A 20,628-nucleotide genomic window follows, 5' to 3' on the forward strand; every position below is an offset into this window, starting at 1 on the left:
TGCTCTTGGATGAAAACCCACCTTACTATGACCTGGTCGGGAATCAAATCCAGATCCTCCGGATTGCTAAGCCTCATTGCTTCAAATGCCACCACCTTTATCCAGTTCCGCCACATTACCGGACATAGTACAACACAGCATTAACATGTATGCAAAACCTCAAAATTACTTTGCAAAATATAAACAACAAATTTTTCATTCAGACAAACTATCATTTTCGAGAAATACCAACACAGTAGGCACATTATTTAATAGCTTTTCAACAAATCTTTATTTTATATCTCAGGAATGTAAAACACATTATTATGAACCTGCCTCCTGAGCGGTATTGCAAAGTGTACAGTAGTAACCCACAATAATATACATAGAAATAGCATAAAATTATTTTATGAAAACGTATCGAACCATCTTTAACCTTCACCAATCTCAAAAAAGAAGGGGAAAAAAAGTCATTTTTTCAGTATTATTGTGCGTGTCTGGTTATTTCAAGGTTTACTGTACTACAAAGAAACAGTACAGTATGCTGAAATCAATTCAAAACAGTGCAGTGACAATTGCACTAAAAGCATCTACCATTAAAACCCAATCACAAAAGAGACATGAAGCTCCATGATCTCAGCTACATTCTAGTCCAGAGAGTCCAGATAATCCACAGTTTACTGTAATCAGTTTATAATTAAAATCAACTTTAAGTAAAAAAAAACAGTGCAGTGTCAATTGGAACTAAAGACCTCCACAAATAAACCCATCGGAACAAAGACACTGGGGTTTGGATGCTTCCCAATGACATGGTTACAGCCAAAATTACAAATAATAAATACACAATCCTTAGGAGGAAAGCAATTATCCAGGGCATTACTACGAGAGGGTGAAAATAAGTTTGCATCAACAAACGGTAGGTTCATGAACAAACACAAACAGACAATTTTCAAAGAAGGTGACCATGGAAAGATTCACATGTCAAATCATGCACAGACAGATGGGAGGAGGAGGAGGGGGGGGGGGGTATGGAGGGGGCGGAGGTTAACTGTTTCAGTTCCAAATTGTCAAACAATTTCACAAAAAAAGCTTCAAATTAGGATATGAAAGATGATTCTATAGCAAGGCAAAATAAGCCCATGACATATTTGTGCTTTACCATCATATAACACACAAGATGTAGGAATTTTAAAACAATAAACAAGTTATGCTCGCAAAGGAACTCATTACCTCAGGATACTATTAAGCTGAATAAAAATTCACAGTCATCAACTTCAACTTAATTCCAACTCTGCAAGGTAGTTTGAATCATTCTGTGAGTATTGTAACTTGACATAAAAAACATACAACATATATATTTATATATTGTTTAGCATGCATAACCTTTAAAATTGTCCGATAGAGGAACTTTTATGACACAGAACTTGCTTTTGCTGTCTTTTTTCAATTTAGCCAACAATGGTATAATTATTTTACATTATTCAGAGCAAATCAAACAAAAGATGAATAAAATGTAGCCAAGAGTCAAGACCATACCACTGCAATTGCTTGTCCTTGCACACAATAAATATGGCATATTAAAAAAAAAGTTGCAAAAATTGCTGAATCATTGTAATAAACGCAGTATTTAGATTGACAATACAGATAGTCATGATCAATGGAATTTCAAAAAGACATTACAATTATGATGAGGATCTGAAAGTTATGTACTACACTTGCTAAACATTATGCACATGAATAACATTAATATGTGGCTTACATATATATATATATATATATATATATATATATATATACAAATATTGGATTGTTAAATACACAGTGGCATGTATACAACCATGCATGAAACATTACTTGTATATATGTTCACAACATCCACATACCCTGTCCTTGTCTTGTGAGGCTCTGGTGTGTATGCTACCATGCCTCAAAATGCCCTCCATACGGTACATGAACATAGCATTCAGAACAATGTACACATTATCGCATTAAATGTGCCTTCCGATTTCACAGCAACAGGAACGGAGCTAAGCGACAGACACGGCTTATCAATACGACTGTAACTATAGAAACAGTAAATACCAAGACCGATCTAGATATAAGAATTAACGTAATCTCTTGCTGATCCTAAGGGGGCAACTGACTTAAATTAACTACTTCATGAGGAACATCTGAATAACAGTCCTGTAGACATCAAAACTATTTCCAGCACTAACTTCCATTTAGAGCATAAAAGTTACTATGACTTCCTTTTACCAAGTGATATGAGCACACCACTCACCACCCCCCCCCCCCAGCCCCAAATCAATCAAGAAAAATATGCTGACCGTGCATTTTTTTGTGCAGCCTGCAAAATGATGCAAACTGCCATCAACTTTCTTGACACAGTTTTTGTTTTTCAGATTTTTTAAAGGTTTGCAATTTATTTTGGAGGCGGGCAAAATGTAATGTAGATGAGTTCACTAAAATTCATATAGCACACACTAGGTATGGGGGCTTTATGATGAGCAGGAATTGTTCTACTGAATAAACAATTTTGTGCTGAAAACCTGTCTCTGTCCTGTGATAACATTCAAATAAAACACTACAGTGTACAAGTTAAAAAGTTTTTAATATTGAATACAAGATCAAGGAATATTTGTATCAGACCAAATAATAAAATATGGTATCCCTCGACTAGTGCCATTTTATAGTCAAGAAAGTTTCTTGCTTTGGAAAGAAAGTTGCGATCTAACAAAATGATCCATTGTTGACACTCGAGTGAATTGAGAATTTTTATTCTTGGCAATGAATGCTCATCAAGTTAATTTAAACCTTATAAGCAGCCATAAAACAGACTTTAAGAGTTGACGATGTTGGTATACAGTTCCGTTATGCATTCAACACACAGCAATACACATCATAAGCTGGCTGACCAAGGTTCATTCCAAATGATAAAGGGAACAACTAGGACACTTTTCACCGAAACCGAAATATTACAATTGAGTATGGGTATAGGTAACATGCAAGAGAGAACATCTCTCTATAATTGCTTTATTAAATGGGCACAGAAGCAATTTGCAGAGACGAATATTTCACATAGTGTAAACCATTGACGTTTTTTTGTGTCATTTGGGGACAGAGTGGTTTGGGATAGGGACAAAAAGAATTGACTTGGGATCTTATACCCCTTTGAACCCCAATTTCTTGGACACATGTCCCTGTGGATATTGTCCCTAATCCTTCAAAGACCAATAAAATGTCAACTAGACTTAATAATAATTGGTTACTACATGTTTGGATGGAACACTGAATGACAAGAAATGAAGCACTAAATTGTGTCAGCTGCAAATTTATAGTTTGCAAGAAAAGCAGATTCAACTACTATTGCTCACATTCAGCAAAGCAAATGAAAAAATTTGCATATATTCATAAAACAAGAAAAAATTAACATGCATTAATGAATTCAACCTATGTTACATAAGTGTCCTGAGAAAGTTTCACAGCATTACATTATGTTTATCTCACAAATGTTTATCACTTTTATTGAATCAATTTCTTCAGAGTTGCCTTTAGATCACCATTAAAATGAGAAGCCATATCAATCAGCCAAGACCTGTTTCCTTTGAATAAAAAAGATCTGATGGATCTCAAAATTACTATCCAGACTTGTTGACAATTCCAAGAGTACTAATATATAACCCTAATCACCCCCTCTGCTTCACCACAACATCCTCTGTGCCCGATACGAGCAAACTGATGTCAGTGACCATTGAAATCCAGCTCATAACTTGCTGCATCTTTCGATGCTCAAACTGTAGCTTGGACTTATGGACTTTGTGTTAAGAAAAAAACAAATTATCGATATCTGTCCAAATGCTCCGAAAACTGTTCATCAATTTTCTGAATTTCTGGAAAATTACAGAGACCAGCGAGAAAAATTGGGTCGTGCCCCATAGATTGCAGACTGTGGATGAACCAGTCAAAATGCCATCCTAATGTATCACTTTTTTTGCCATTTTATTAATCTTGACTAATGTTGCTGAAGTGGTATGAAGGGGTGGGAGAGTGTTGTTACAACTTACAAGCAGTAAAAGAACTAGTTTGAAGATACCATGTTATATTGTGAAATTATTAGTATTAAAGAGAGATACTTCTTTTGAATACAAACTAAACGTCACTGTTCTTTCAATGTAAGGCACCTCATTAGCACAACAGATTGAGATATTTTAATTTTACTACAAGCAAGCAAAAAAATAAAGAAAAAAAAATACCCTTTAAAAGACTAAAAAGACAATTGAGCCTGTACAATTCTAAACAGTAATTCTCAGTGAAATTATTCCACCAAGGCGGCACTGAAGACAGCTGCAATGAAGACAGTTTGTTAGAGACAGCTTTCGTTCGCTTGTCTGTTTATATTTTTCGGCTGATTAAGAATTTGCGGGGTACAAACCCAGCAGGGTAACAGACCCAGGAGAGTCTAAAGTTTGTCCTGCCCTCTTTAAAGTTAAGCCTATCCAACCCTTATGTAGTGTACCTCCTATTTCTTAGCTGATTACCTTTCATCCCATTTCGACCATTGACCCTTAAATATGTCTTAAATATCATCCGGAAGATTTCTTCCCCAATTTTATCACAGGTATTAAACCATCGCAGTTTCCAGTTGCTGTGTTACTAAAATCCTCCATCCCGCTTTTCCAAATGACTCCTTTGGCCGTAAGATTTCAAAACTTGTGGATGGTAAAGGCATGTAGTGTCCTATAGTACTATGTTCATACCAGTGATGCAGTGAGGCCTTCATCAACTGATGAATAAAGACAAAAAGACTGTTGCTATGCTCAACACCAGACAGGTCCAGCTCTCGATCCTTGACTGGCCTCCAGTTTCCAGTAGTTCCAAGGCTTTCCTTAGCGCCACCTACAAAAAAACACGTCAAGAAATAAAGGACCCAAAGAACAGTTAACGTCTTCGATCTGCACCCCCTTGTTTCTAGTTTCAAAGCATTCAGACAAGCAAGAGATTGAATACGCTGGTACCAGTGACCCTAAAACTTGCTAGTTTTAGCTAGGTCTTAAGAAACAACGATACTCATCTGTCCCATCTATCTGTATGCACTCTGATCTAGCAATTTAAAAACACTGGTAACAGTTTGGAACTCTCAGGTCAACACCACCCAGTCAACTTCACACAGCATCCTTCTATCTAGATCAACCATCCTGCATATCTTATAACCTATTTCTAGCATGTTTTATTCCTTTTTTCATTTCAATCAACTTGAATCTTGTTACTCAGGGTCTTCATCAAAAAGAAACTCACCACTCTACAAAGTCACTTATGTGGAATATTTATCTTCTGTTCTGCCTAGCCAGTAAGCTAGGTGTCTATAAGGCGATGCTTCTTGAGTGGTTGAAACTACATTTAGCGAAAAGATGATTCTAGATGGATTCAAAGGGTCAATACTTTGGACAGGCTGCTTCCAAAACATAAAAAGGAACCAAAATTGGAGTGACTGCATTGTGTTGCGTCTTAGAGTGAATGATACAATTCATCATATCAGTGGAATATGATTTTATAACCTTGAATATTTTACGTTTTTATATTTTAAATACAGTGCCACCTCATAAAAGAAAATAAAGTTAATTTATAACGAATAACATGAAAAAGTTAAGTTCCACTCGCTCTGTGATGTCACTATTTGACTTGATAATTTTTTCAGTCTGATATATGAAGAAACACCAAAACCATATTTTGCCTACACTGAATAGCATTTTTTTATGCTTGGGGGAGAGGGGGAGAGGGGTGGGGTGTTTATATCAAGAACAACGTGGTATTAATGACGCACAGTAAGTTACCAATGATGGTCGGGTGTGCTTCTCCAATGACAAAATATTGACTAGCAAAACAGGAGAAAACTGCTTATGCCACGAAACACCATGGCAGCCAAACAACTACAGCCAACTATTTTCATCCAACCACGATCTTACCTCGTCGTTGGGGTTGACATCGCCACTAAACCAGAGGAACATACACTGCTCCTCGTCATCCACTACCTCAAACGAACCACCCCAAAGGTTCTGGCAGAAATTCTCTGCTGTCTCAAAAGTATCTTGGAACGTACTGCATTGGCTTCCTTCGGGGCACTTATTGGTTCCTAAAGGAATGAAGAAAAAATAAAAATATTGACCCTCTGGTAATCTCTGCAATATATTTTCCATATCAATTTATCAGAAAACTTTGTTCAAATTTATATGTCAACTGGTGGTCATCAGGGCATCTTTCTTTCAACCCCACCCCCCTATTTTGTTACTTTATTGCTTTAATATTTTCCCGTTCATAGTTTAAATTTATTAGTTTTCTTGACACGTCATCGAATGGCTGTACAGTGGACATCTGGACAGGTTGCTGACCCGAGGCAAATTAACACTTGATATATCGTCAATCGAATACGGTCTAGAAAACCAACCCCACGAAGGGGGGGGGAGGGGTGAGTGAAAATCCACTAAATACGGAAGTAAACCCCAATACAACACAAAACACTTAAGCAATATAAATATGCGAAAACCGTGTTTACGATATAACACACGTAGTGTGAGAAACAAAATGGTGAGAGCCAACGTGTAGTTCGCGGAACTGCTAACCCCGCAACCGCCAGAAGGAGAAACCTTCGTACAAAGGTCGCTTGCTAAAAACAGCCCCCAATCCCTCCCTAATACCAGAAAATGATATGTATTGGGCTGGAAAGGACGTCTAAGATATCCAAAATGGAAGAATATCCGATGGAAGAAAAAAATCCTGAAGCTTCTGCTACCGTAAGTTCTAAATCCAAAGGCAAATTTCTGATCGAAAAGTGTGTGTAGGCACTTAAGATGGTAGAATGAGAAGGAGGGGAAGGAGGGGAAATGACCGGGGAGCCGGGTCATGGAGGGTGCACAGTGTTAAAGGGTTACCATGGACATTATGGGCACAGTAGAACGGGTGCTAAGGTTGTGAGGAGACAGGTAAGCGAGGAGTGAAGTAAATACCTGTTGTCCAGTTCCAGCCTTTGGACCAGTCATCTTTGCATGTGTAATCATTTTTGCAGGCACTAAACCAGAGATCACATTCACTCTTGCACAGTGGAACACCCACAAATCTCTCGTCTCGAATCGATATCCTATGCTGGAAGCCAAAGAAAAGTAAAAAACAGATGAGGATCCTGCAGGGTCTTCAAAGTGGTTATCATAATTTATATTCATATTTACAGACAAAATATAGCACAAAAAGCCAAATAATAATGGGGTTCATGAATACATTTTCCGGGTCTAGAAATTTCACTACTTTAACCGCTTGCTAAAAATTAAAAATGCTTATGTACAGTCAAACTACTTCTGTCCTAAAACCTGCACGACTATTTTGAATTATGAATCAGTTCATTTGATTCATTACATTTTATCCATAACACTTCCATAGATTTATAGATTGCAATAGTACAATAAATCCTGTGGAAAATCACGAATGATACTTGAATCCTTCTGAATGGCAGACATTGACAATGACAGACTCCTTACTACATACAGTAATGACAGTGATTCCAGGGATTGAATTAGCCCGATCACCATCTGCTATAGATTTATACTTGACCTCGACGACACTTATCGAGTCTTTCGCTGCGTGCAGAATTATGGATTCTACTTTAACATAAAACACAACGTTCTACTGAGTTCTAATCTGACTGATTTGATGAAGTTACAGTACTGTATCGCCGGAGACATTCCTTGCGGTTTTAATGACCATTTCTATTTTGAGCCATCTACAACAAATTCAAATACTTTACAGGATACCAATGTTAACATTTCGCTTGCTCACTTTGCTCCCTTGACTAATTACTTGTAAACATTTCTACAAATCTGTTCAAGCATGACCAGTATATAGTAACTGAACAAAAACAAAGACATAACTAAACTCAAAGAGAAAATGGAAGTCCTCCGAGAATTACCTCAACCAACCAGGGTGCAACATTCGGGGAACATTCGTAGAAGCAAAGATCTTGTACCATCCACCTTTGACATGAGGCTGACAGTTCCTTCTCGCAGTGGTTCCAGTCAAAGTTATACCACGTCTCATGGGTGTGAAACTGAAAGGTAGTAACAGGATCACAGCATGCTCTCTCTGCCCATGGGGCACACTGTTGTTGAGAAAATAAGAAAAATACAATAATTAGGACGAAGGTCAAGTCGCAGGCTCTGATCAGACAAATCGAGACACATCTTCGTGAATCGACTGATGAAATTAAAGAAGACGATGCAACAACAAATCGTCATATTTTAATTACGAGAGAAGATTCACTGACATGAAGTTGGTAGATCCTTTCCACAGAGGTTCAGTAATTGTTGTTTGCTATAGTATTAATGATATTAAATTAATAATGTGAGTTTTTGCTGGTTTGATATTCCTGCTGTCTGTCTGTCTGTCTCTCTGTTATACAACAGAAGCCTACCTATACAACAGACAGTGCTTCAGTGCAGAGTTTTACCAGTTTTTCAAAAAATGAAATTAATTACTGTACTACTCACGTCAAAGTTATTAGAGGACTGGTAATTTTAAAACACTGGTGCGATTTGGTCAAAATTAATTGAGCATTAAACCTATCCGTAGTTATGAAGGGGCCATCAGAAATCATAATGATGTCAATATTAACTACATGTCTACAGTTCAGTAGATATTGAAAACAATACGTTACTGCAGACGAGCGGACGGAAGGGACAGGGAGGATGAAACCAGGATGAACGTACAGTATGTGCATGTCGAACAGTTATAGACACAAGATTTGACTGCATGTACAGTACCTTTCCAAGAGAACCACAGAAAATGATATATTATACATATTATACTGTATAATATTTATAATATTATATATATAAAAATTTAATATCATACAGTATATAAAAATCAAGACTATGCAGGTAGAAGGTAGCCCACACCTTTATTTCTTAAAAATATTCTTTTGACTGCTTGATACATTGCCCACCACTTTCATTCAGTACATTACTGTAGAAATTATCCTGTACAGTGAATCAAGAACCAGACTGAACTACTATTGTGGCATTAAATGTTCCCGGGCGGTAGTAAACATAATTTAGATGTTAATTTTCCTACAGTGCAAGAATTTATACTGTATGTACCCATGTCGGGTCTTGGAGATATTCACCGTGTCAATTATCTCCTACTGTATTGTCTGGAAAGCTCCTGTTTAGCATCTCGAGTATACATGTACTACAGTATTTCATGTAATTATTGTAAATGTTATTTAAGGCCACATAATTCTCGCTGTTTTTCTTTCGTCTGAGAGACTGACCTACTGTAATGCTGCGTGCTTGACTACAGTACAGTTCTGTGTGGTATGTAGTCAAGCCACTTCTACCAGATGTGCTGATACTTGTAATTAATGAGAGGGTCATTTCCACCCAGTTGGGACCATTTTTTTCTATACTGTAGTGTCAAGTCCGGCTTCAGAGCACTACTATTGTCAGTATGAGCAGTATGAATATCATGTTTCTATCAAATCATGGTCACAAACTGTTTGAACTGTTAATACCAATGCTTTGAAGCATGATATTGGAGTACAGTTAAGAGAGGTATTAGCATTAGGAAATTGTCCCAACTGGCTGATCATTTCACACACACACACACAAGAGTGGGTACTGTACTTTATAAAGATGCCACCTATACTGCTCTGTAGTTTTTGACCTTGGCTCTACAACATACAGTATAAAGCTATACTGCTGTACACTGTCGACAGTCACTCTGAAAATACCCAAAAATGTAGTTAAGTAGGTAAGAAAAAATGTTTCACCAAAGTAATTCACATGACAGTTTTACAACAAAAAGGCAGCCCCCTACAGTAGTTGACACAACTTCTCAACCCATTTGCAAAACTACTGGGGAGTTGTTAATCAATAAATCAATCAATAACACTGAAGTGTGGCAGATAAGCCTGTACAGCATAGAACAGTAGTTGTAGCACTTGACATGTATACTATATTTTGCAGGGAACGAATACCTGACTGTATAAGGGCCTTGCATAGGCCCTAATACAGTGTAGTATACCTATACAGTTGACAGCCTTTATTTAATAAATGAATGATGCTCTTCTCTTTAATTACACATTACACTGTAGGTCTAGCCATACTGTTTTCAATTCCAACTCCCCCTGTCCTGTTACCCTTTTACTTAATTCATTTTGAAAGGGTAGGGATCAGACTAATGACCTCTGAGAAGCATTTAAAGAGCCTACATAACAATATCACATCAAAAGGATTGACTTAACTGCTGCAATACTGATTCATTGTCCAGAGCACAACTGACTCTAAATACGAATTTGCAACTTGAGCACAATTTCTCCATCATAGGGACTTACAAAGAGTTCACCAGAGCAGAGAGGATAAATGGGGTACCTTACCTCACAGAACGATGCCAAAAGATTATCCTTATAAACAGTCTCTGTGGGTATCAAAACAACTCTATTATGATAACAGAATGAATCTACAAAGGCTACACTCATACACATACCAGAATCTGAGCAACAATGAGATGACCAGCCTCTCTCCATACATATACTGTGTATTAGTGTACAGGACATCACTGTAGTAGAGAACTGTCCCATTGAAACATGAACATGTGAACTTGGTAATTCCCTACATGGATAATACTGTACATAGTACCAGAATATCATGCAGTAAGTTCATGCTCTTAGTTTGTGAAGTCTTATTAAGAATTGACTGAAAGACAAAAGCCATGAAAATAAGACCTGCTATGGGGAATTTTTTGGGGTTATAACACAAACTTGCTATGTACATTAAGTAAGCACTGGATGTCTATACTGTACTGTAGGTACATGCTCTGCGCAGCATTTTGTCCATACATTATTTGAATAGCAATCTGCATTAAATTGCTCCAGATGTACAGTACCAGATGTAAAGTACCAGATGCTCCTCCCTTTATCGGTTAATTAACTACATACTCTTACATACTGTATGTATGGTACTTCATTAGTGCATGCATTCCTTATTGTACTGACTTTGTATAGACCTACAGTACATTAAGAACAGTATATCGATATGCAAAAACATGGGTACATAGCAGGGGTTCTCAGTGAAATACACAAGTTGGAGCAAAGAGCCAGACTATTTCTGACTTCTGCATGTAGACCTACAGTACTATACTGTACTATTGTACAGTAGGTTGAGTAATCTGCAGGTGGGCTCATGCCATACTCAAACCTTAAGGCCTTTAAAGGTGGTTAACATGTAGTACAGTAGTACTGCAGATTAAGTTCTGAAAGTTTGTGGTACCACACTGAAGTATTTCACCGGTCGACGGTCGTATTTACCCCACAGGCCGCCAAAAGGCGCCCCCCCCTCCCCCTGGTCTACGGTCTATTTAAGTGAAACCAAATATAAATCATCTCAAGAGTTGATGCATGGATATCGATATTTAAAAAATTTGACCTATGACTTTCTAAAGTTTCTGGTCAATACATTCTCCACAGTTGAAAAGTCTCTCATGTTCTTTTATCTCTGGAGATATCAGTACAAAACTACCTCAGATTGACCTCACCTGATCGTGTAGATTTGGTTCAGGGCCCGGGAAGTCTTTGTGCGAGATGCCTGCCATACACCGGTTCAGATATTTGTCCAGGGCTGTTTCATTGACATTTGAATCTATGGTGTAGTGTGTACTGTGGGTACCATGGGAGCTGATCGAAGCCAGATGGGACAAAACCAAGAAGACTGTTAGCGAGAGTTTCACCAGCAAAGCCATTGCTACGTTCTGTCAAACAAATAATAACAAATTAACAGATCTGTGAAATTCATAAATTAGGCGTAAATGGATTTGATATCCACACTCTTCACTTTCTGTGACATCTTTGATCATACATGCTGTACAGTACTGTAGGGTACTGTACAGTGCTTGCATTAAACTGAGGATTATTGAAATCCTCTCTTCCCTTTCGTCCCTATGTAGATACTGTGCTATTCTACTGTTGGTACAGTGTTGTAGTTGAGACCAGGGAGTTGTTATGGTTAGGACCAAGCCTGAGAGCTGCAATCTGTCCAGCCACCATGGCCAGTGTATGGGTCCTTGCAGAAAAGACAAAATTTAAGCATTAACTAAATGCATGCTCTACAGTGTACAGTACAGCTAGTGATGCATTCTCCATTAGGGGATGCTCTGGATCCAAAATGATTGGATCTGGCCAGAACCGGATTTGGCCGGATCCATCACTATGTCCAGCCGGATTTTATCCAGATAATTTTTGAGAGGATATGAAGTCAGAGACAACAATAATATTTAACAGAAGAAAACTTCTCTACCTTTAACTTATGAAACAATGATCAGATAAACTAAAGAATGTTAGATAAATAAGTTCATTGTTTTACACTCTTTTGTATAATTAGACAAGTTCATACCTGTTGGAAAAAGATACACCACGACCACAAATTTCAGTCTCTAATTTTGGGGCAGAAATCAGAAACGAATTGTTATATATGAGAATGGAGGACGCATGCCACAAGGTTAAAGACTTTTTTGAGTATTAGATACTGCATTTGCTATTAAAAAATTGAAGGATGTCGTTTTTCCGTCATTAAGGTGTGACCAAGTGATTTGAATTCCATAAAACTTTAGCAGCGATTCAATTGTAGAGGGAGTCCCATTTGTATCAGTGAAAAAAACAAAGAAACACATTGGAAAGACACTGTTTGAGGTACTCTATTGCCCCTTTATGACAATGATGGTTCTTCAAATTAAACTCTTCATTTTATTTTTGCTGGGAATAAAGTTCTTAAATGATCGTAATTGTAAGATAATTGGTTCCCACTATCAAGCAATTTACAGGTTACTGCGCACTCAAAAGACCGCAGTAGAAACTTGCATAACAAACAGATACATGTATATAAATTAATATATATATATACTGTATATATATATATATATATATATATATATAACAGTTAAGCTAAGTCTTTGAATTTGCAAAGTGAGCAGAATCAAGTCCTGCTCCAAGCCTCCAACATTAAACAGAGTAGAATGATAGATTCTGAATGAATTTAAATGCATGCTGCTTTATGAAATTGATATCGTTATTAAATTTCTTAAAGGTGATCTGATTCACATATACAGTATCCTCTATCACACACTGTGATGTCTCCTTTGTTTGTGACCCCAGAAAAGACATCATTGTGAATTAAATTTGATCTTACAGGGATACATCAGAAATTGGTATATATAAGAAGAATATTGTCATTGTCCTCATCATTCAGAATTCTACGAAACATGCTACCTTCTTCCAGTAAGGACAAAGGTTAAACCATGGATACCAAACCTAGTTCTTGGGCTTCATACTTTTATATTACCACTTCGCATTCATTGGCTACATTATGTACAATATAGTAGATAGGGCTTATTTTGTGTGGTGGTTACAAAAAATGCATGTGTAAAGGACTATTGCCAGTACTGTAGGTGAAGTGCCTAATTAAAGAAAGATTGCAAACCCATCTGCCATTTTTAAGGATGACCTCAGGCCAAAAAATATTTTTAATTTCTTGAAGACCATGTAGAAAATATATCAGTCAAGGTTGTACAGTGTTATTATTATAATTATTATTTAAAACAGTTTGTACTGTAGTTTTTGAGAGATTGGTCGTCCCTTTCATTTTAACAGGTTCATCAAGTATTGAAGTGACTGTACCATTATACAGGGCTCCCTTTTTACACTGGTTCCTCAGACACAAAACTCAACTTACGGTTTGGCTTCAATTATGGTATTACATGTTTCATATCGTCAACTCAAGGACGAATGTGACAAGATTATTCGTATCTTAATTGCAGAATGGGTTGGTACGAACTAACCAGTTTGCTGGATTCAGAGCATTTTGTGAAGGGTCCGATTGAACTAACCGTTTTTTTGGACAGAGAGCGTTCTGTCCTCGACGTACTGTATAATATACGGATACAACACCCATACTTGTACTGAAGCTAGGTGAGAGTACTTTGATGAGCACTGAGCAGGTGTCCAGCGCTTGAGCTTGACCTGTTGTTGGGTCAAGTTGTTATTGTGTATATACCTGTTTAATACATTACTGTGGAGAAGTGTACGGTGAAAGGTACTGTATAGCAGGTGTCTACTTTACTGCAACCAGTCCATTTAGTAACTTGTTGTTCTGTACAGCTGTCTACTGTACTTGACCCGGTCCAAGCAGTAAGTTCATGATCTTTATGTACAGTAAAACATAATTGAAATTCTTGTAACTTACCTGGGGGACATTTATTAAAGCTGTTGGTACTTCACACAGAAATATGGTCACCCAAATTTTCAAGCAAACAAGCAAAAAACCACACTACAATATTGGCAGATCTGGTGCACACACGTAGTTGTGTAGAGTGGCAGTGAGCACAGATGCAGATAATTGTTAGACCCAGCAAAGTCAACTCTAAGATTTCCCCTGATGAATAATTTGAGTCTAAGAATGCATTGTTTCACCAATCATTTTAAAACTCTGCAGTACAATTTATATTACTAAGTATGGTATGAATAGATCTGAACTCCAGACATTTACAATTTCAGTAATTACATAATGTTCCATGGACAATCACAGATCTCAATCTTGACTGCCTAGCCCAGGATGCATAAATTAAGGAAACTTTGTGAAGCGGAACTGCAAATTAGGAATCATGCCAAAAGGCTTTTCTTTACAATGATTGAAGTACCGACAGGATTACCCCCACGTTTTGTCCAAAAAGTCGAAGAGCTGAAAATGTACAGCATATTAGCTCCCATGTGACACATACAGTACTGTAGGCTGTAGTGTACTGCAATGCATCCCTTTTGTCCAGCATACATATCTTGTTTTCAGCCTTATATTACAGTCTGCATCATATGTTTGTGAACTAAACATTCATAAAAATATATAAATAAAAGAATGCATGGAAAGTATGTGTACAACCAAGAGGTGATTCATATGCATATGAATAGATATTAGATTTTTTTGATCATGGGAAGTCAAAGTTAAACAACGATCACCAACTTGGAGGAAATAGTATAAACTTTCCAGTGAGCTATGAGTATATATATCCATCACGTCCTGTTGTCCTGTTGGCAGTACAGTACGCAGCAAGCGAGAAAGTGGAACAGCTTCTTAATACAGCTATTGAATGTACACCTAATGTACAGTATATTTCTATTAGTACATGCAAGAAGTTAAGAACAACAAAAATCGTTTTCCTTCTTTATCATAAGGAAGAAAATTAATACAATTCCTTTAATTACTAAACAGTTACAGAAGTTTCTTACATTGCAAACATTGACAAGCTAAAGAAAGAACCCATCTTCTGTGAAGCCTATACACGGGTGCTTTAAATGTGGACACCTATGGACACCTATGAACAACATTGTCCTAATCTCTCTAATAGGCATTAGAAATCATGATAATAGAGTCTGCAACTCCCATCAAAATCCATCAAAGATTGACCATTTTACAAGTCTTTTCTTAATTCTAGTTTTATTATATGACTAAACATGTATAGCTAATTGTACACATTGATGATGTAAAGAGAGTGACTGCCTTATTTTCTGTTCTGTTATTTCCTTGTTTCTACAAGCTTCATTTCAAGGTCACTGAACACAGAGGTTTGTGGTCTGAGGCAATTGTTTGAAATATTTTGTCTTTTTTGAAAAGAGCAACGTTACATAAACAAAGATATATGTGGGCTTAAGGCCTAAAATAAGAAGTTTTGATGAGCACAACACTCCACGTCACAGTTTGCACATATTTAATGAGTTTCCCAGATTCATAAAAACTTGAAATGTGTACATCTTGGAACTGAAAAGAGCTTTTCGAAAAACTTCAAAAGATTTTAAATGAGATGATCACATGTACACAACAAATGTACTGAATATGGGACAGTTTGGCTAGGTGTTCCCAGTACTTTAACAGCATGTGATAAATCTACAAACAAGGTGCATTTTCTGAACATTACCCACAATGGTGACTAATAAAAATAGTATACTGCATCATAAACCCTTGATGGATTGCTTTTGGGACAATCAAAGCACTGGTAAGAACATAGACTTATTCCAAATACTGCATTGTTCAGCAAGTAAATAAACATACTGTAGGAATTACAGTATTTACTCAAGATGTTTACGACAGGCTATTTTTGATAACATTTAATGGGATGTACGGTACCGAATTCAGGCTTTTAATGACCAGTTCACGGGCCATTCCGAGTAAGTTACATGACACACTGTGTTCTATAAATTGCAGATCTGATTCACACACAGTTTAAATATTACAGTACAGTAACAGAGAGCTGATAATATTGTCAATTAATGTAACTCTACGACTGAGTGGTACAAACCGAGTGATATACAGACTTATGTTCCCTAACATGTTAGTGGAGATGGTACCACAGCATAGAATGTATGGATATGTAATTTTATATCCATGACTGAAGAATTCCATCTGTTACTGAAAATAAAAGTTTGGCCTCTTGTGAGATATATACTGCACCCACGGTGTCTTGCAAAGCTTTTTAAAGATGAGATGACAGAGTAAACTTTCATAAGTGTTGTTGGACCTTACCTTGGAGATTTCATATTCAGTAATTCTATAGTTTATATCTGTAACACCTACCATGCCCACAATACCTCCCCTTTTTTTGTTTTGTATCACCACATATTACGGTTAGTTTTGTTCGTACCATGTGCTGTCATGCTCCCAAAGTAAGATGATAGAATTTCTGGACATGATATATAATAATATTTATAATAATATCTACAAGATAGTATTTATATTGACTGTCATATAGGACAGTCATTTTTGCTTTACTGCATCACAGCTGTTGAAATAAATTCAAATGTACACACACTGAGATAAGAAATCAATTTGAACAATGATAAAGCCATGTCATCAATAGGCTAACAGCTTTGACTAACGGCTTTACTTAGAGATAAGGTTTGATAAAGTACTGTACATAACCTTCAGCATTGGCTGTGTCTAGCACACAAAATAGGATTTAACACCAGACATAAATTGAAGCTGGTATCTGACCAAATGTCTACTTAACACATTTTAGCCCTTGATCAACCTAACCAGAACACATCCACTCAGAAAAAATGAATATTAAATCACATAAAATTTAACATAATTATCTGTCCAGGCACATATATTTCCTTTACTTCATTATTTATTGAGCTGAATTTCTGTTTCAATACAGTATCTTGTTACTTTCTTCTGAAGGACCACTTAAAAAAAGGAATTCAGGTTGGAATTTACTCTCAAATTCTCAAAGAGAAAAGAACAGTTCAGCAAATGAATTCTACTAAAAACATTTCCTTTAAGTCTGGACAGGCTATGAATCTGAGAAAATGAAGGGGAATACAGTGCTACATACACTCAATTATTACTCACATACAAACATTTTGTAATTACAAGGTTTTCCTTCCTTATAACTGACATGATACAAAACACACACACATAAAAAAAATATTGCCAACCATTGCAATATTACTGTATGCTGTACATGAAGATGCTGACTGTCTAAGATAGAGGTGACCATACATTTTGCTTTTGGTTTTTTTTTTTTTTGGGGGGGGCGGGGGGCGGGGGGTGGGGGTCTTGTAACATGATATCAATGTTGAACTTATCTTTGATAAACTTGACAACATTAATAACTTCATTTAAATATCTCATAAATTAATTAATCTGACATCCCTTATCAGAGTGCCATATCATTTTCTTATCAGTACAGTGGAAAACAAGGTACAAATTAATAAATGGAAATTTTATCTGCACAGAAAGTAGTTTTTGCTATTTCACAAAATAAATCAATATTCATAAGCCTCCCTGTGTTTCCATCCTTGTTCTGATGCTAACAAGGGCTAATGACATGAATATATTGCATTCATTCTATACCCTACACTGCAGGTATTGTAACATTATTAGTACACATATTGTTTCTATGCTGCAGGTGGAAACTGATAACCACACATGCATATTTTAACCTAGCATAGGCATAGCCTGTGTTAAAATTTGTTACCCATGCTATTTTAACATTCTGTGTGACAATGCATGGGCATGTGTGTGAGCATGTGGGGGGAGGGGGAAAGGCCACAAACTGGAAGATACAGTAGTATACTATTTCAAAACAATATACTATACTGTATTGACATTGTAATTGCCATAGCACTGTGTAGTTTTTAGTCATAGCTTCAATATACAAAACTTTCCACTATTGAAATATTGTTACATAACTATTCACGATTTTGCAAAGCATTTGGCAATAGCCTAAGGTAGGCTAGGATTATGCAATATCAGTTACTACATGTAGTGTATGTAAGCACTACTACTGCCTATTTAGTATTTGCTGAACAGTTTTGTCTAGCCTAACTCTATAGTAGGCCTGGGGGGATGAACGTATAGCTTACCTGGGGACTAATGTAGATGTCAAACTAGGCCTAGGGGCTAATATATATGAAATTAGTATCCATGGCCAATATGAAAGTATCTGGGGTAACCCTTGCCAATACTTATGATTATGAATAGGATGGTATCATGTTGGCAACCTTCCACAATGTAATTATACTGCACCATAGTCTAGTTGTGCGACGTTAACAAGAACTCTTTTTTTGTTTCAAGTTTGATCGATGGTACTGTCTAAGCTGAAGGAAAACGTTCCTATATATTTGTGAAACCTTGCACATATTTATTCGATAACTAACAACAATATCTACTATTTGACTAACTGTTGATGGACTGTCAACAAAACTATGGTACCTTGACCAAGCACAAAGCATCAGCTTTTTCCCGAATGCAGTATGCCAGTACCAGGACTGTTCACGGACCTTACACGTGCGAGAGCCGAATCTGGAGAGAGCGGGCAAGTTGGATGTAAACAATAATATATTAAGTGCAACATTACGTTTCTACTACGGACGGAGGTCTACAGTATACTGGGAGCTGAGATGAGGCAGTGTCATTCAACAAAAAAAACAGTAGTTTGTTAAAACAAATTGTAAATTTTTCATAACAAATTAATATTTCGTAGCAATACAAACAAAAAGGAAGAAGAACAAATCCATATGTGGTAATTAAATTGTAATACCAAATTTATAAATTTTCTTCCAATGGTACATATAAACCTCCGTAATTGATCGTCTGATTGGAAAATCTGGGCCGTAAATAATGTATGTTAGTTACGGAAGCGTATAAGGGATGTCTATGGAAAAAGTTAAGATGCCGTCAAAATGTTAAGAGTTTTCTCTGCAATTTTCTGATGTGGGCGTGATTCATCAGTTTGTTGTAAAGTGTTGAATGGACGAGATGATTAGGTGATTACTTTATGAATTTTTCGAATCTATTATTATTTCGCGAGTATTTACTGATTGTCATATCCACTTGCGGATCCAGGGCCTTTGTTTGGGAGGGGCCAAAGTGGCATTAGAGTGATATGGGGGAGGGGTGTAAGGGGATGGGGGCCCCCCTCGCCTTTGGAAAATTTTCTATTGCTGAATGCCCTCAGATGCAATTTGGTGCGACAAAAGTGTACAATGGTGATGTTAATTTACTTCTAAAAGAAATGTTTCCCAGGTGTAGTTTTCTAAAATATTTATAAAACAAAGTTGGGATCATCTTTCTCAAGAAATTATATTTCTCATAGGTTATAAATTTCTTACAACCAGCCTGTAACTGCAAAAATTGTGTTAAACTGTAAATCCTCATGCTCATACATTTACATAGCTCCCAACTCTTGAGAAGGCAAATGCTGGTCCATGCCACGAATCGCCGTCCTGGGGGACAGGCGCGGCGGAACGGAAAAATTATTGTGGGGGCTAATGTATGGAGACTATCTAAGCGGAGCGCCCTAACGGTTGGCGCGGAGCGTACAAGAAAATTTTGGGTTTTTTCAAACCCCCAGATGGCCGGAAACGGCACTTCCCGAGTGTTTTATGCTGCGAATACCTAGCCCTAAAATATGGGTCTCAAGTCTGCAGATTGCACGTAAAAGTCTGTACAAACATTGTAATTTTGTATATTCGATGGTGCTTTAAGAGAGTAGCTATTACTCGTAGTGTACTCGCAAAGACGTTTTGAATGTGGTAAGGGCAGTGGCGGAGCTTGGGGTATTGGTCAGGGGGGGGGGCAAGAATGGTCTGTAGGGGCGCTTTCAACACTATCTAAGCGGAGCGCCACCACAGGTTGGCGCGGAGCGTACAGAAAAATTATGGATAAAGATACTCCCTAGATTGCAGGAAATGACCCTTTCCGGGCCTTGCTAATTTGCAGATAAACGGAGAATAAATAGGTGTCGTCGCCATTTTGTCGGAAAATTACACCAACAGAATATGACAAATGTCAATAGGTATATGAGAGCGCAATAAAATAGTCAATAATCGCGAATAAGTAAAAAGTAGTGAAAAGCTGCAAAGGGCGCCAGCAGTCCATTTGAGTCCGTCCGGGGGGGGGGGGCATCCGCCCCTGACTGTGTATATATACGCTCCGCCGCTAAGTAAGGGGATGTTGGAGAACTGGCTGAAATGAGGCAAGTCATTGGCCTAAGACGAAGTTGTGTTACGCTTACCGGTACTCACACTCACTGCTTCCACTTTTCACGGGGCGTGAAGACGCGGTT

General features: G+C 37.2%; 1 protein-coding gene across 2 annotated transcripts; it reads right to left on the reverse strand.

The window, feature by feature from the left end:
- Positions 1-247: 247 nt before the first annotated feature.
- LOC139979594 (folate receptor gamma-like) lies at positions 248-18,902 on the reverse strand. 2 transcript variants are annotated; one of them, XM_071990549.1, is made up of 6 exons: positions 18,743-18,902; positions 11,554-11,766; positions 7,934-8,122; positions 6,981-7,116; positions 5,943-6,109; positions 248-4,875 (listed from the first exon to the last, which is right to left on the reverse strand). In XM_071990549.1, the coding sequence occupies exons 1-6, from the start codon at positions 18,791-18,793 to the stop codon at positions 4,759-4,761; spliced, it is 873 nt and encodes a 290-aa protein (XP_071846650.1). In that variant the 5' UTR covers positions 18,794-18,902; the 3' UTR covers positions 248-4,758. The 2 variants fall into 2 exon arrangements, with proteins under 2 accessions (XP_071846650.1, XP_071846651.1); XM_071990550.1 differs by having other exon boundaries at positions 18,774-18,887.
- Positions 18,903-20,628: the final 1,726 nt, after the last annotated feature.

The sequence above is a fragment of the Apostichopus japonicus genome, chromosome 14, assembly GCF_037975245.1.
Source record: "Apostichopus japonicus isolate 1M-3 chromosome 14, ASM3797524v1, whole genome shotgun sequence".
Lineage (NCBI taxonomy): Eukaryota > Metazoa > Echinodermata > Holothuroidea > Aspidochirotida > Stichopodidae > Apostichopus > Apostichopus japonicus.